At 39.8% G+C, this 14,134-nt stretch overlaps 1 protein-coding gene across 2 annotated transcripts in view; it reads left to right on the top strand.

Moving 5' to 3' along the window:
• The window catches only part of LOC139935666 (cytoplasmic dynein 2 heavy chain 1-like), a 73,716-nt gene that overhangs the window by 28,008 nt on the left and 31,574 nt on the right, over window positions 1-14,134 (top strand). For both annotated transcript variants that reach the window (XM_071930175.1, XM_071930174.1), the window contains exons 33-45: window positions 120-325; window positions 1,105-1,281; window positions 1,917-2,004; window positions 2,489-2,696; window positions 3,723-4,011; window positions 5,981-6,079; window positions 6,371-6,531; window positions 8,840-9,086; window positions 9,498-9,649; window positions 10,939-11,083; window positions 11,570-11,843; window positions 12,285-12,422; window positions 13,447-13,679. In XM_071930175.1, the coding sequence (XP_071786276.1) occupies window positions 120-325; window positions 1,105-1,281; window positions 1,917-2,004; window positions 2,489-2,696; window positions 3,723-4,011; window positions 5,981-6,079; window positions 6,371-6,531; window positions 8,840-9,086; window positions 9,498-9,649; window positions 10,939-11,083; window positions 11,570-11,843; window positions 12,285-12,422; window positions 13,447-13,679 (2,417 nt within the window). The remainder of the gene's footprint in view (window positions 1-119; window positions 326-1,104; window positions 1,282-1,916; window positions 2,005-2,488; window positions 2,697-3,722; window positions 4,012-5,980; window positions 6,080-6,370; window positions 6,532-8,839; window positions 9,087-9,497; window positions 9,650-10,938; window positions 11,084-11,569; window positions 11,844-12,284; window positions 12,423-13,446; window positions 13,680-14,134) is intronic.

Below are 14,134 nucleotides of genomic sequence, written 5' to 3'. Positions count from 1 at the left end.
ATAGGTCGAGTTGAAACCAACGGTCCTTTGCAGAACCTCCCAACTCATTTAGAGTTTATCATAAAATGGTTTTACCGCAAACCCTACTATAACTCTACACGATTCTTTTACACATGCAGGTAAGATTGAGGAGAGCAAGTTAGTAGTCCAAGCTCTACGAGTCAACACTCTATCTAAGTTGACCTTCTCCGACAGCTTGAGATTTGACTCTCTCGTTAAGGATGTCTTCCCTGGTGTGGAACTCAAGGATATAGAGTATGAGAGTCTCGCCCAGAGTCTTAGAGATGTCTGCTTGGAGTCTAATCTGGTGGTCATGGAAACACAGGTTTGTAGAACCAGGCCTCGAAATTACCCATGGCACTCGCTGCAATAGACCGTTATCTCGCTGTCACCATCTTGGTCATGTTTCCTGTTTCCAATAACAGTAATGAATGCTAACAGTCATTGCCATGGCACCAGACTATTAATTCGTCCAGCCTCAGTTTGGTTACAATGATTTGGAATGGAGTAAAATCAAGATGACCACACCCCAATAAAGGTCTATTGTCGTGGTGCCCTGTGCTTTTGATAAAAATCTCATAGAAGTGCCCCTTACTAAAGGAAAAATAACTTGCCCCTTCAAGATCGAAATTCGAGGCCTGTAGGAGAGACCACTCATCAAATATTCCCAAGTAGCTTTTTTTTTTAAAAAGGGTTTGGGTATTTTTGGTTTGACACAAAACGCAAGCATCCACAGATTTACATTGAGCTTACATGGTTTTAAGATAATGATGGTAGAAAGCTTCCCTTCAAGTAATACTTGCTGAGGAGTTTTTGAGGAGTGAGTTAAGCAATTGAGTAATGAGAAGGTAGTTTTCGTCTTGGTAAGACGAACATTTTAGCATGTACAATGGATTCACTCAACTCTCCTGAACACATTACTCTGTGATTTTCACGACTAATGAGGCTTTAGTTGCATCAAATTGAAGTCAATGTAATTGGTGTTAGACAACATTTTAACAATCTACCAAATAAAGAGTTGATTACAAGTATTTATCACCTTGCACCATCTTTTAAAATAGAATTGTTTAAATATTGGCTTTTTTTTCAATTTGTGATGTGCAGATCAAGAAGGCTCTTGAGTTGTATGAGCAGCTTCGTCAGCGTATGGGTGTCGTCGTGGTGGGACCTAGCGGCTCTGGAAAGTCAACTACATGGCAACTCTTAAGATCTGGTCTCAATAAGACTGGACAGGTTGTCAAACAGTACACAATGAACCCCAAAGCTATGCCTAGAACACAGGTAAGTTCATGCCCCAATAAGCACTTGTGTGTGAGATTTGAATATTGTCTGGTAAAATGACGTGCTTGATCACAAGTTACCACTTAAATTTGAATTCCTCTTGTTAATGACCATACAAGCTTACTTGGAAAAGAGCACTGAAGAGCTGTTGATATTATAAAACATTGCCAGAAATGACCCCTTTGAAGTAATGTAGTTTTAAAGAAAGGGGTAACTTTCACCAATAAATTTGAATCTGCCCATCTGAAAGCACACATTTCTATGCAGCAGGGGCTGTTTCTTTCCTTCATTACTTTCATTACTTACTATGCGTCCTAACATCTATGTTTAGGGAACTTAACTCATTCTAAGTCCTAAGATTAATGTGAAGTTGGGAAGAGTTTGGTGAAATTGACGTCTGGTCTTTGACAATTACCAAATATATCATCATCAGTCGGCTGCACAGCAGGCGGACACAACCTTTCCCTATTTTATCCTGTCTTGTGCTAGTCTCCGAATTTCCAGCTGGGAGAGCAGAACATCCAATGACACTTGTCTTGCGATGTACTCTGCGTATTGTAGGCGCTGAGGACCTTGTCTGCGATGGACAAGACCAAAATACACTTTGCTGTTAAACCTTATACTTGTTTTTGCAGTTACTGGGTCAGATTGACATGGATACCAGGGAGTGGACTGATGGTGTGCTGACATACAGTGCTAGACAGGTGGTCAGAGAACCAATAGGTAGGTACCTATCCTTTTGATACTTGAGTAGTCTTTTAAGAATTTTTATTCCTATTGTTAAAATTCAGTTCCTTGTTTTATTTTTATTTTGTCCATACAACTGTACCTGCTTAGTTTTTTACTAGTGTCATTTGTTCAGCGCTCTAGAGTGTGTCATGATGATTAAGTTTTGGTATTAATATTATAGTTGAGTCTACTGATAAACTAATAGCAGGTCTCAGTAAAAATAAAACGTTATGATTAAAATTTAAAGCTGTGGATTGGTATCCCTGATATAACACAAATTTTCTTTTTTTTATGATTCTTAACAGATGTATGTACTTTTGTATTAAAATGTTCAACCTTTTTTTCTTGAACTTGATGATCATTCTGCTGATGTTTAAAGCGCTAACCATGTGCATTGATTGATGCCATTGTTTGTATTCTGTTTTAGCCTGATGCGCACTTTGCCTTTTTAACTTGTTTTTGTTGTTGTTATTGACAGAGATCCAGTCGTGGATTATCTGCGATGGTGACATTGATCCTGAATGGATCGAATCTCTCAACTCTGTCCTTGATGATAACCGACTCCTTACCATGCCCTCTGGAGAGAGAATACAGTTTGGTCCCAATGTCAACTTCCTATTTGAGACTCATGACCTGAGCTGTGCATCTCCTGCCACTATATCACGCATGGGAATGATCTTCATGAGGTTAGAAACAATTGATAGAAATATTAATAACATTAATTTGGGTTTTACCCATCTACACCGATGTGTGTTAGCACTGTATACTCAGTACTTTCCCGAGCTCTGTGAAAACAAAATCAAAGGCATGTTACTCAGGTTGGATTCAAACCCATGACCGTGGCAATTTGAGTGCAGTGTCTTACCAACTAGACCGTCCAGATTACCCGGTAGCTAGAGGCAGTTCGAATCCTAAATTTTAGCAGCAGGAAGCACAAGGAGTTAATAGATGCAAATTTCCATCAATGCAAATTTCCATCTATTGAATAATAATAATACAAGTTCTTATAGCGCTTTATTAAACCTCTAGGCACATAACAAAGCGTCCAATATTACTTTCTTGCAAGGAATGTGAAGCTACATAATGAGACCTATTCCTTTAACGCACCACTTTATGATTTACAAGGTGCTGTGGTGCAATATGCTGTCAATCAGACCAGGAACACTTTGGTGAATCCCTTATTTATTTATTTTTTTAAAGGAAGGTACACGTTTGGTAACTACTCAAAACAAATATTAACTTAAAAACTGACTTGGTAACGAGCATTGGAGAGCTGTTGATACTATAAAACATTGTGGGAAACGACTCCCTCTGAAGTAACATAGTTTTTGAGAAAGAGGTAATTTCTCACTAAAATAATAAAAGACTTCTAGCTAGAAGTCTTTTATTCTTATCTGAAAGCACACAAATTCGTCCAACAAGGGCGTTTTTTCTTTTATCATTTTCTCGCAACTTCGATGACCGATTGAGCCCACATTTTCACAGGCTTGTTATTTTATGCTTATGATGGGATACACCAAGTGAGAAGACTGGTCTTTGACAATTACCAAACGTGTACCTTCCCTTTAACATATAAGCTTGGTCTATACTGTGACTAAACCTCCAGCACTTGTTTTTGACGCCCTAAACTGCTCGACCAACACTCTGCTGTACAGCACTTTGTCAAAAAAACGAAATCTAATTCTTTTTTTCTTCTTTTGTTTGCCTCCCAGTGATGAAGACACCCAGATCAAAGACCTAGTGGAATCCTGGCTCAATAAACTTCCCCCAGAGAGAAGCTCTGAACTCCAGGGATGGATCGACAAATACTTCTACAGTGCCTTGGAATCAGTCCTGGCTAAGTCCAATGACTACGTGGTGGATACCAGCCAGGTGGGCGTGGTCATGAATGGCTTGTCTCATCTTAGAGGAGCCCAGGAGGAGGTTGACTTCATCGTTTGTCTCATCAGGGGGCTGGGAGGAAATCTAAAAGAGGCGGCCAGGCAAAATTTTGCAAAGGAGGTTTGTGTCAAATTATTAAAACCAATTCTATTGGAAATATCATAAAATACCTCTCAATTGTTGAACCCTATTTGACTGTCATTTTGTTTTGACGTTTCTTTGGTGTCCCTGCCACCAGGACCCAAACTCATAGAGCTGCTTAAAGACACTGGACACTATTGATAATAGACCCTTCCCATGAAATATGTAAATTCCACATAGCGCATGTGCACAGTGTTGTAGCTAGGACATTTTTAGTGGTGGGCGCAGCTGATTTTAAACTTGGTCAGGAATTGCGCATGTACTTTGTTGTAAAAAGGATCGTTTTCAGGGCTAAATATTAACATTCCAATCGTGCCAAATGCACATTATGTAAGATTCAAGAATCACAATTTTTTAGTATAATGACAATTGTTATTACAAAAAAAAATTGTAAATGTGTTAATATAAAATAATTCTGATGCATTTGTTGTGGACAGACTGTTTTTGAAATAGTTTCTGCTGTTTGCTTGTTGTAATCCCGCCGCGATGAAGTTGAACTTGAACTTTGAAGGTGGAGTAACTGTCTCGAAAGTCTCAGGTACAGTTTCATTCTCAGCACTAACTGAAGCTGTACGAGATACTTTTATATCATCTTCCAATCTTTTCCCGTTTCCCAAAAAAGTCGTCCAGCTTACCGTACGTTGCGAGGCCATCTACAAATTTACACAGAGCGCGCTGTCACACGTGTGGACGAAGCGAACGTGTTTACATGCTTACATCCGGGACACGCGAACTCGCACACTAGACTTTACACAGCCCTTGTAATGTTGTTGTGTGGCGATACTGTTTGTGTGTACATGGAATGCGTGAAATCCCCGCGAAAACCTCACGACTAGACTTGTAGTGCACTCTAGGGTCTACCACAGCGCGCGCTGGTGTACACCACATGTACATACATACATCGTGTACATGTGCACGGTCCGGTACCAGCACTGCTGTCAGCCTGTATAGACGGTACGCCTTCTACACTGTACTATAGTTCGTTCAATAAAAACGTCAAGGCACATTTCATGAAGAAAACTTCACAAGATGGCAAGAGGCGCAAGTTACGTGGGAAAACACGTTTGAGATTTTTATTGCTCGTAATTCTGGCTCAAAAAAATTACAAACTGCGTTTGAAATGACAAAACACGAAAAAACATGACATTTTAGTCTTGCAATGTGATAAATATCAGTAGAACTTTTACTTTTTTATTTTTCAGCTGAAGTGCCGGGCGGAAATTGTCAGTGCTGGGCGGGCCCGCCCACCGCCGCCCACCGTGGCTACAACGCTGCTTGTGCACTAAAGTTTTGGTTTGGAAAATGAGGGAACATCGCGCTGTTTTGTACACGGCTAATGGGTGCATGACGCAGACGCGGTTGCGCGTCTGCTTAGTGCACAACTCTATGTTGTTTGCCAACCAACAGGGTCTGTACGCATGCGTGAATGCAATTAGCATATTTCATGGGAAGGGTCCATTGTCAAAGACCAGTCTTCTCTCTTGCTGTATCAAATCTTTGAAAATTTGAGCTCAATCGGTCATCGAAGTTGTGAGATTAATATTGGGAAAAAAACACCCTTGTCGCACAAAGTTGTTTGTCAGATGCTCGATTTTGAGACCCCAAATTCGTGGAAAATTACTTCTTTATCGCAAACTACGTTACTTCAGAGGGAGCCGTTTCTCAAAATGTGTTATTCTATCAACAGCTCCCCATTACTCATTACGAAGTCTGGTTTTATGCTAATAATTATTTGGAGTAATTACCAATAGTGTACACTTCCTTAAGTACAAAAAGTGGCTAATCACAATAACATTTTGCTTACCAGAAGAAGGTTACCAGCATAACTACCGTATCACATGCACAACTTGTAACTGGTATCCTGCTCATTTCTGCTAGAGCAGCTCTAAGAAATTGGGCCCAGACAGCGTGAATAACAAACTGTTGTTATGATTTTTGAATTGTGCAGATATTCCAGAAGGCACATGAGTCCCCGCCAGACCCACGTAGACCTCTCGACACCTACTATGATGCCAAGAGTAGACGCCTCATGAACTACGTCATTGAGGTAGGCTAACACACACACACACATACTCACATGTTTGTTCGAGGACTTCTCTTTGTTCTCCCACTGCTAGGACTTCTGTTTTTTGAGCAATGTTCTCATTGGTTTTGTATACAAGACCATCCTTCCTCTGTAAAGCAATTGCATCCTTTTTGTTATTGTCCTCGATTCAATGGTTAGACATGCACACACACTCCTTTCTTCTCCAGTTATTTTGACTGTTGTTAAAATGTTATAAAATGTATCTTTGATTAGAGACAGCACCAAACTTTTCTTTCAAACTTGCCATAACAGGACAGCAGTGATTTGACGGCAGATGATTTCAACAAACCCAATTCTCTGCCAGTCATTCGTACCTCCAATGTTCAGATGTGCCTAGATTATTTCGCCCCATGGCTGGATGCGGAGCACAGACAACCATTTATATTGGTTGGTCCTGATGGCTGTGGTAAAGGGTAAGCTTGTTATGTGTGGTTTGACGTCAGTTATCATTTTCATCTATTTCTATAAAAATGAAATGTAACTGTGCAGTTTGACTTTTTCCTACTCAGTAGGAAAAGAACGTAATAATATTATGACACATTTAAAGACTGCAAATGTGACTACCTGATAAAAAAAAATTAAAAAAAAATTGTCGCACAATGAAAATATAGTTGCTCAATTTAAATATTTAATTTGTTACATGTTACGTGTTTTATGTGTTGGCCATATTGGGAAGCACTGAATCCTCTTTTCATTAAACTTTTCCAAATCTTGTGAATAAAGTTTGATCAATACTTGAAGAGGTCCACCTTCAAAAAAAAATAAAAAAATATCACAATTATATTAGTTGTTTGTAGTATTTTTAATGGTTTCATTAAGGTAACAGCTGGTCTGGCCTAATTTTATAATTATTTGTTTTGGGATTTAATTGGGGAATTTAGGCCTATAAATTTTTGTTTTCTTGTAATGCTTTTCATTTTGCTGTTAAGCGCTTAGCCTTGATCAAGGCTGTTGACGTACTGTTCCCCGGCCCGGTTCGCGGCACACGCATGCAGTACATTCACAAATGTACATTACCATACATTGTACAGCGAGAACAGTATAGCGTAGTCGTGAGAACGGTCGTGTCTTTGTATTTTCAACCTCATACACGTGGCTCAAACAACAGCCTTGATGGGTTTGTAAAGCTTTATCGGAATTCCGATAAACGGGTATTCATGATGTGGGCGTGTCATTCTAAACATTGGCCAATCACAGGCGCGATTGAGAATGACGTATTACTGCTAGCAATCATGCCACATCCATGTGTGTGTACGCTGAACGCTAGCTGTATATGTACATGTAGTGTACTACGTGCTTTTTATAGCAGTGTCGGGAGCGTGGTGTATATATAGCTATGATTGTAAGGGGGGTCTGAATGCGCTGCCGGACGGGTGAGCCGGACATGACTCGCCCGGTCGGGGAACAACTTCGAACAACTTCCGTTGTCTTGCGTTTCATTATAACACGAGGACTATAATTACAACGTAGATGGTAGATTTGTCCCAGAATTGGAAACTGCTGTACTATATAAGTGTAACGTTGTAGTGTAGTACTAGTAGTATGGCAAGAGTTAGTTTATGAAATTGAACTTTATTTAGTTGTTGTTCAGCCACACGCCATCTTCTACCGTCTGTCGACAACACATATTTTCGATCCCCAACTTTGATTTACCGCGAGAAACGTAATGAATAATATATTTCTACCTTAAGACAAAATACACATCTGGGTTTCTTATCTCATCTGGTCTGTGTTTTTGCTTCAAGGGGATGGGGTGTGCTGTACTGTCATATGCCCAACACCTAAGAATTCTTACCAAGTAGCCATCTTGCCGGAAACCCATGACACCTGGATACTTTTTTAACCTTTCTCAAACACATTTCACATGGTCTAATTTCCTTCCTTCTATTTCTAAACCCATGATTGATGCATTAAACGCGGCTGTTATATTTTGTTGAAAGTTTCTGTAGTTGTGTTGCAAATTATACACCATTGATTTCCAGCGACTTACAGTTTTGTTTTACTAGTAGGGATTTCTCCCTCGCCCGCCGCCATTATTGCAACTATACTGCAGCCACTGCTTGTTTACAATACGTCGACGAGCACATGTGTGCGAGTGCTTGCAGAATAACGTTGTGATTGACAGCGAGAGTTTATAGGTCAACCAACAACCAATGAGAACGGGTTGTTAGTAAACATTAGCATAATGAGCTCCGCCCTAAATTTTGGCAGATACAAAACCATCAAGGCGCTACTTGGGAAGACCCATGTACCGTAAGTGTACCGTATACTGATGGTACATGTACATAGTACGTATGTATGTGTACATACGCTGTACACGTATATGCACTGGGTTATGTATGGGGGTGCGCTGGCGGAATTCAGTGATGGGGACTGGGATTTTGCAGATCGCGGCTGGCTGTAGCGCCTTGATCAAGGCTATTAAGCGCTTTGTGGAATGCCAATTCATATTGCGCTATATAAATACTGTTTTATTATTATTATTATTATTATTATTATAGTGTTTTGAAGTTTCTTGAAACTTGATGTGATAAGGTCAAATTAGAACAAGTAAACTTTGTTTTTCTTGTCTCAATTCTGGTCATGTGAAAAGAATTTTGGTCCAGTAAATATTTTCCTGTCTTGTGGATTTTGCTTCCAAATTCAAGCCCTGATGTGTAAGGCAAAACATGGCTCCATAATGTAATCGTTAATTTAGTGCAATTTGTTGTTGATTCTCAGCATGATACTGCGTCATTGCTTCGCCAACCTCCGCTCCACTCAGATTGCTACCATTCACTGTAGTGCAGAGACGTCACCTACCCATGTACTGCAGAAACTACAACAGACATGCATGGTCCTTAGCACTAACACTGGTCGTGTGTATCGACCTAAGGACTGCGAGACACTTGTACTGTATCTGAAGGATTTGAATCTTCCTAAGCCAGATAAGTGGGGGACCTGTCAGCTGATAGCCTTTCTGCAACAGGTGAGTTGGAATTAAGATAGTCAGTTCATCCAGATTGGTTGTAATCTGTTGTCAAATGTGATTGTCTGTCTGGCCTGAATGCTTCTTTTTAAAAATGTCTGTATGAAGGGCGGGGATTTGTTTTTAAAAAAAGTGTGGAAAAACAGCTTTGTAGAGGTGCTACCGTCAATTTCACCAAACTCTTCCTAATTTAGGATTCATCGTAGGACTTAGTATTAATCGTAGGACGAGTTAAGTTCCATATCCATAGACGTTAGGACGCATTGAACCCATCCTAATTACTTAAGATAGGATTAATCCTAGCATTTCATGAAATCGGCTGCTGGTCACCTGTTCTTCCTTGCTATTTACTGGCTTGGTATTTCATTCAATTTTGAACATTTGTATTTATGTGATTTTATTTTGCTCCAGGTCTTGACCTACAAGGGTTTCTATGACCATAACCTAGAATGGGTTGGATTAGAAGGTGTTCAGATTGTTGCTAGTATGAATGCAGCACACACTGTGGGACGTCATCCTCTCACCTCCAGATTCACATCCATTGTTCGCATCTGCTCAATCAGGTACAAAAACAGTTATGATAATTATAGTAATTATAATAATAATATAGGATTTAAGGCATTGCTTGGTGAGGTATCAATATATATTTGGTTTGCGGTAACACCATGTGTGTATCTACTTGCCAGGTAGAGTTTGCTCTTAGAGAACTGTCTTTCTTTATTTATTCTACTACCGCTGAGTAGATTTATGGGATGTTCGGGAGACTTCTCAGGAGACCAATTCAAGAACTGACTCAGCAGTAGTGCAGTTAATTACGATCCTATAAGCTAAAGTAGTAGTCCCAGCCAATTTTCTATACCTTCCGCCGGGGTAGCAGTTAAAAAGCCGGACAGTTCTTTTCAGAACTGAGATGTCACACGGACATGCAATAAATCTACTCCACGGTAGTAGAATAAAGAAAGACAGTTCTCTAAGAACAAACTCTACCTGGCAAGTAGATACACATGGTGTTACCGCAAACCAAATATATAATAATAAAAATGAACAGATTTCATATAGCGCAAAATTACAGTTAAGTCTCAAAGTGCTTTTGGAAAGTCAAGGGTGAAAAACAGGACTGTTGAATACAAAAATTACAGAAAATACAGAAAGAACTACTAACTCATGCATACAATGCAAAATGCAAGTATGAACTTCAGGATGTTTTAACCAAGTCAAATGCAGCATTTCCCAAGACGCAATGCGCTATATTTTTAAGATGGCGCTTGTGCCTAATGGCCTATTTTAGATACTTAACCATCTAGTGCCGGGATTTCAAAAATTATTAACTGGGTCAAGAAACAAGATGGTTTTTATTTTTTAGTTTTGGGGTGTCATGGCCGAGTGGTTAAGAGCATTGGATTCAAGTTCTGGTGTTTGATCAGCAGAGAGTGGGTTCGAATCCCAGTCGTGACACTTGCTACGTAAAATTGGGGTAGTGCTTTTCTGCTCTACCGGCCAGGCGTCTGACTGATGATACCCAAGCCTATATCTGTATGGACTGTAAAAGGGGTAACCCTGTTTTAGCCCTAGGAGTAGGTGGCAACGGCCTCTGAAAAAAAATAATTGTAGCCCACACCTTGAAGTGGCCTTCAGGCCTTGTGTGTCTGGCGCGACTTGCATACAAAAAAAAAATTAAAAAAAATTTTTTCCCAGAAAACACTGCACAAATTTCTTAGCACCAGAGTAAGTTTTCAAAGTTTGTCTAACTCTGAGTAACCTACACTTGCAAATTATAAAAGCTTGACCTATGTTGAATTTGTCTTTTGCTTGCTGTATTTTCATGAGTGTGTTTGTGTAATGTGTTTTCCAGCTACGCCGATCAGGAGCAGTTGCAGGCAATCTACAGCTCTTACCTGAAGGCTGTTATTCATTCCAACTTACCATCACATCCAGTTTGGGGATCTGCATCTAGATGTAATCAGCTAGCTGTCTCTATGCTCAATGTCTATGAACAGGTATGGAGGATCCTTAGAAAATACCAAAATAATAATAGTAATAATAATTGAAATGGCGCTATATAAAAACCCATTGTATTGTATTACATGTATATTGTATTGTATTGTATAATTGATGTTTATATAGTGCTTTACACACCCAAAGGGCTTCTCAAAGCGCTTCCAACAATATTACCCCTCATCACTGGGCCTTAACTAATTCCGTCAACAATCTCAGCTCCCTAGGGAGTGTACAAGCTGTGAGGCAAAAAATGCTCTACTAAGCTCAATCAATTACAAGAGCCATCTCTGCCCTCACAGGTACCCATTTACCCCTGGTTGGAGAGAAGGAATTATAGTTAAGTGTCTTGCTCAGGGACACAGGTGTCACAACGGGAACTCAAACCCACACTGCTGAACAGACACAAGAGCTTGAGTTTGGTGCCCTGATCCGCTCCGCCACGACACCATAATGGTGAAACAATGTTGTTTTTTTTTCCACAACAGACACGTGCCAAGTTCTCCATTGATGAACACAGCCACTACCTGTTTACACCTCGGGACCTTACCCAGTGGGTCTTGGGTCTCCTCCGCTATGACCTGAAGGCAGCATCATCAGACAACACCAGCGACCACGTCTTGGAGATCTTTGCGTATGAGGCTTCTCGTCTGTTCAGGGACAGGCTTGTCAGTGAAGAGGCAAGGAGTCGTTTTGACTCAATCCTCTTAGGAGCTTTGCAGTCGGAGTGGAATGCTGGTCATGTAATGCAGAATATGGCAGGTAGGTTGCAGCCCAGGTGAAAGTTCCAGTTGAAACCAGTTGAACATTTCTGAATTAGTAATGTCTTAATTTTGTTACTAATGCCTCAATCTTTCGAAAATGAAAAAGAAGATTGTGTTAAAAGGGAATTTATGAATAGTGTCTTGATAGTTTGTTATAACAAAGAAATGTAGTATGGAAAGTATTCTTATTAGAATCCAGTGTTGTTAAGCCCAGTTCATACTTCCTGCAAATACAAAGCGAATTGTAATGCCACATGGCTGTTCGCAGTGAATGTTTTGTAGGACACAAAGTTAAACTGTTGCAAATTTGTAACGTCAAAATTCGTATCGCATTCGCAGGAAGTATGAACCGGGCTTTACTTGTTACAATTTTGAGCTGTCTGGCAGACTAGTGTATGGAATCTTCATTATTATGTTATTGACTGTGTCTATTCTGTAGGTGTATACTACGTGACATGGGGATCCAGAGCTGATGCAGGAGCTTCAGGGGGTCCCTTACCACCTGTGGGGAAACCACTGGGTAGACTCAGCTCGTCTGACCTTAAAGAGGTCATCAAGAGGGCAAAGGTCACAATTGGTAAGTTTGAAAACCCAACTTTTTATCATACTGTGATATTGATAGTGTGGTGCAATTTAGTAATAAGAGAAATTGTCAGAATTGATGATTCTCTGAAAGATATTATTGCAGCTTTGTTATTTGTTAAAAACAGCAAACTTACTGATTGGTTAATACTGTATTTGTTCTTTGCATTTTGGTTTTGAACTGGCTCCACTTGGGCTATTTTCCATGGGACTTTGTGTACAGTGATTAATCTTTTGACTTTATAAAGATCACCCCAAAATTGATGCTCAATGTAAACAAAGCGTGCTTGATACCAGGTAGTATCCTAACCTGTAAAACATGATAATATAAATGTGGACTTTACTTCAACCAGGCATCAATAGACCGATCCAGTAGGCTCCACCCATGACGGCCTTGTGAGCAAGAACACTTGGGGCTCTCCAATGCCTTTCTGCACAACTCTGCCGCGCGCGCCAAGATCTGCGCACGCATGTCGGACCTTATTTGTCGGACCTTCGATGCGTTGTGATTGGTCAATACGCAATTGGATGGAGCTTAGTGGATTGGTCTATTGTTTGTTTGCTTCTTTGCTTTTCAAAGGATGCAAATTTGGTTATCTTTATTGCTCATGCATTCCCAACTGTTAACTTCTCGGAGTCAGCGGGGAAAGTTGATATGAAACTAAACTCGCTTAGTACTTGTGACCCTTTCATAATCTTAGAGTCGTTAAAGGATAGGGGCTACGGCAGTTTATTCTCTTTATGGTATACTGTAGTAACCTTTTATTTCTGTAAAAGATGAAGACATTGACTTTGGGAACCAGCGCCCTTGAATGGCATTTTTCTTTGTCAGATACCGTATGCTCTATTACATAAATGTGTGGTGAGGTCTTCGTTGATTTGCAGTATCTCTGTTAACTTATATAAAAAGTAACAAATAATCACAGAACAACATTTATATCTGGATATATTACATAATAAATAAATGCATTGAAACTGGGTTACCATTTCAATGACACATATTTATTTGTGTTTTGTAGCTCGTGAGAATCGTGAGATGAACATTCAGATCTTCCGTGAGGTGTTAGAGTATGTAGCCCACGTGGACAGAGTTCTCTCCCAGCCTGGTGGCTCGTTACTGATGGCAGGATGTAGCGGTGTAGGACGACGGACGGCGGTCTCGCTAGTAGCACACTGCCATCGTATGGAGCTCTTTACCCCCAAGATGTCCAGAGCATACGGCATGAAACAATTCAAGAATGATCTCAAAGGGGTATGTTCAACATTGTGTCATAGAATAAAGTATATATATATAGTGTAGTGTGGTGCAATAAAGAAAAGAAGAGGGTCGTTAGTAAGAAATATCAGTCTGGAGAAACAAGTGAAAACAGGCCAGCGGGGATAATTTTAAAAACATTTTATTTTATTTTATTTAAATGCCAAAAAATATTTAATTTTAGATTGGCAACTTCCTTCCTGATAAATTACATCAAAGAGAGATTTCAATTTAAATTAGCATTGAAATAAAATGTGCCGATGTAGCAACTCTACTTTAATCTCCCTTTTCTCAGTTTTGTTCTCTCGCATTTCTTGGTGTCTGTACTTTCACATTTTTTTAACTGTAGGTGGTGCCAACATGGGATTTTAATAGTACATGTATTTAAGCATAGATTATGCTTTCTTCAGATGTATTTAAAAATATTGTCCCATTATTCATTCTTAAGATTT

This window comes from Asterias amurensis, chromosome 4 (genome assembly GCF_032118995.1).
Source record: "Asterias amurensis chromosome 4, ASM3211899v1".
NCBI lineage: Eukaryota > Metazoa > Echinodermata > Asteroidea > Forcipulatida > Asteriidae > Asterias > Asterias amurensis.
The sequence above is the reverse complement of the archived record's forward strand: the minus strand, read 5'-3'. Positions and strand labels throughout refer to the sequence as shown.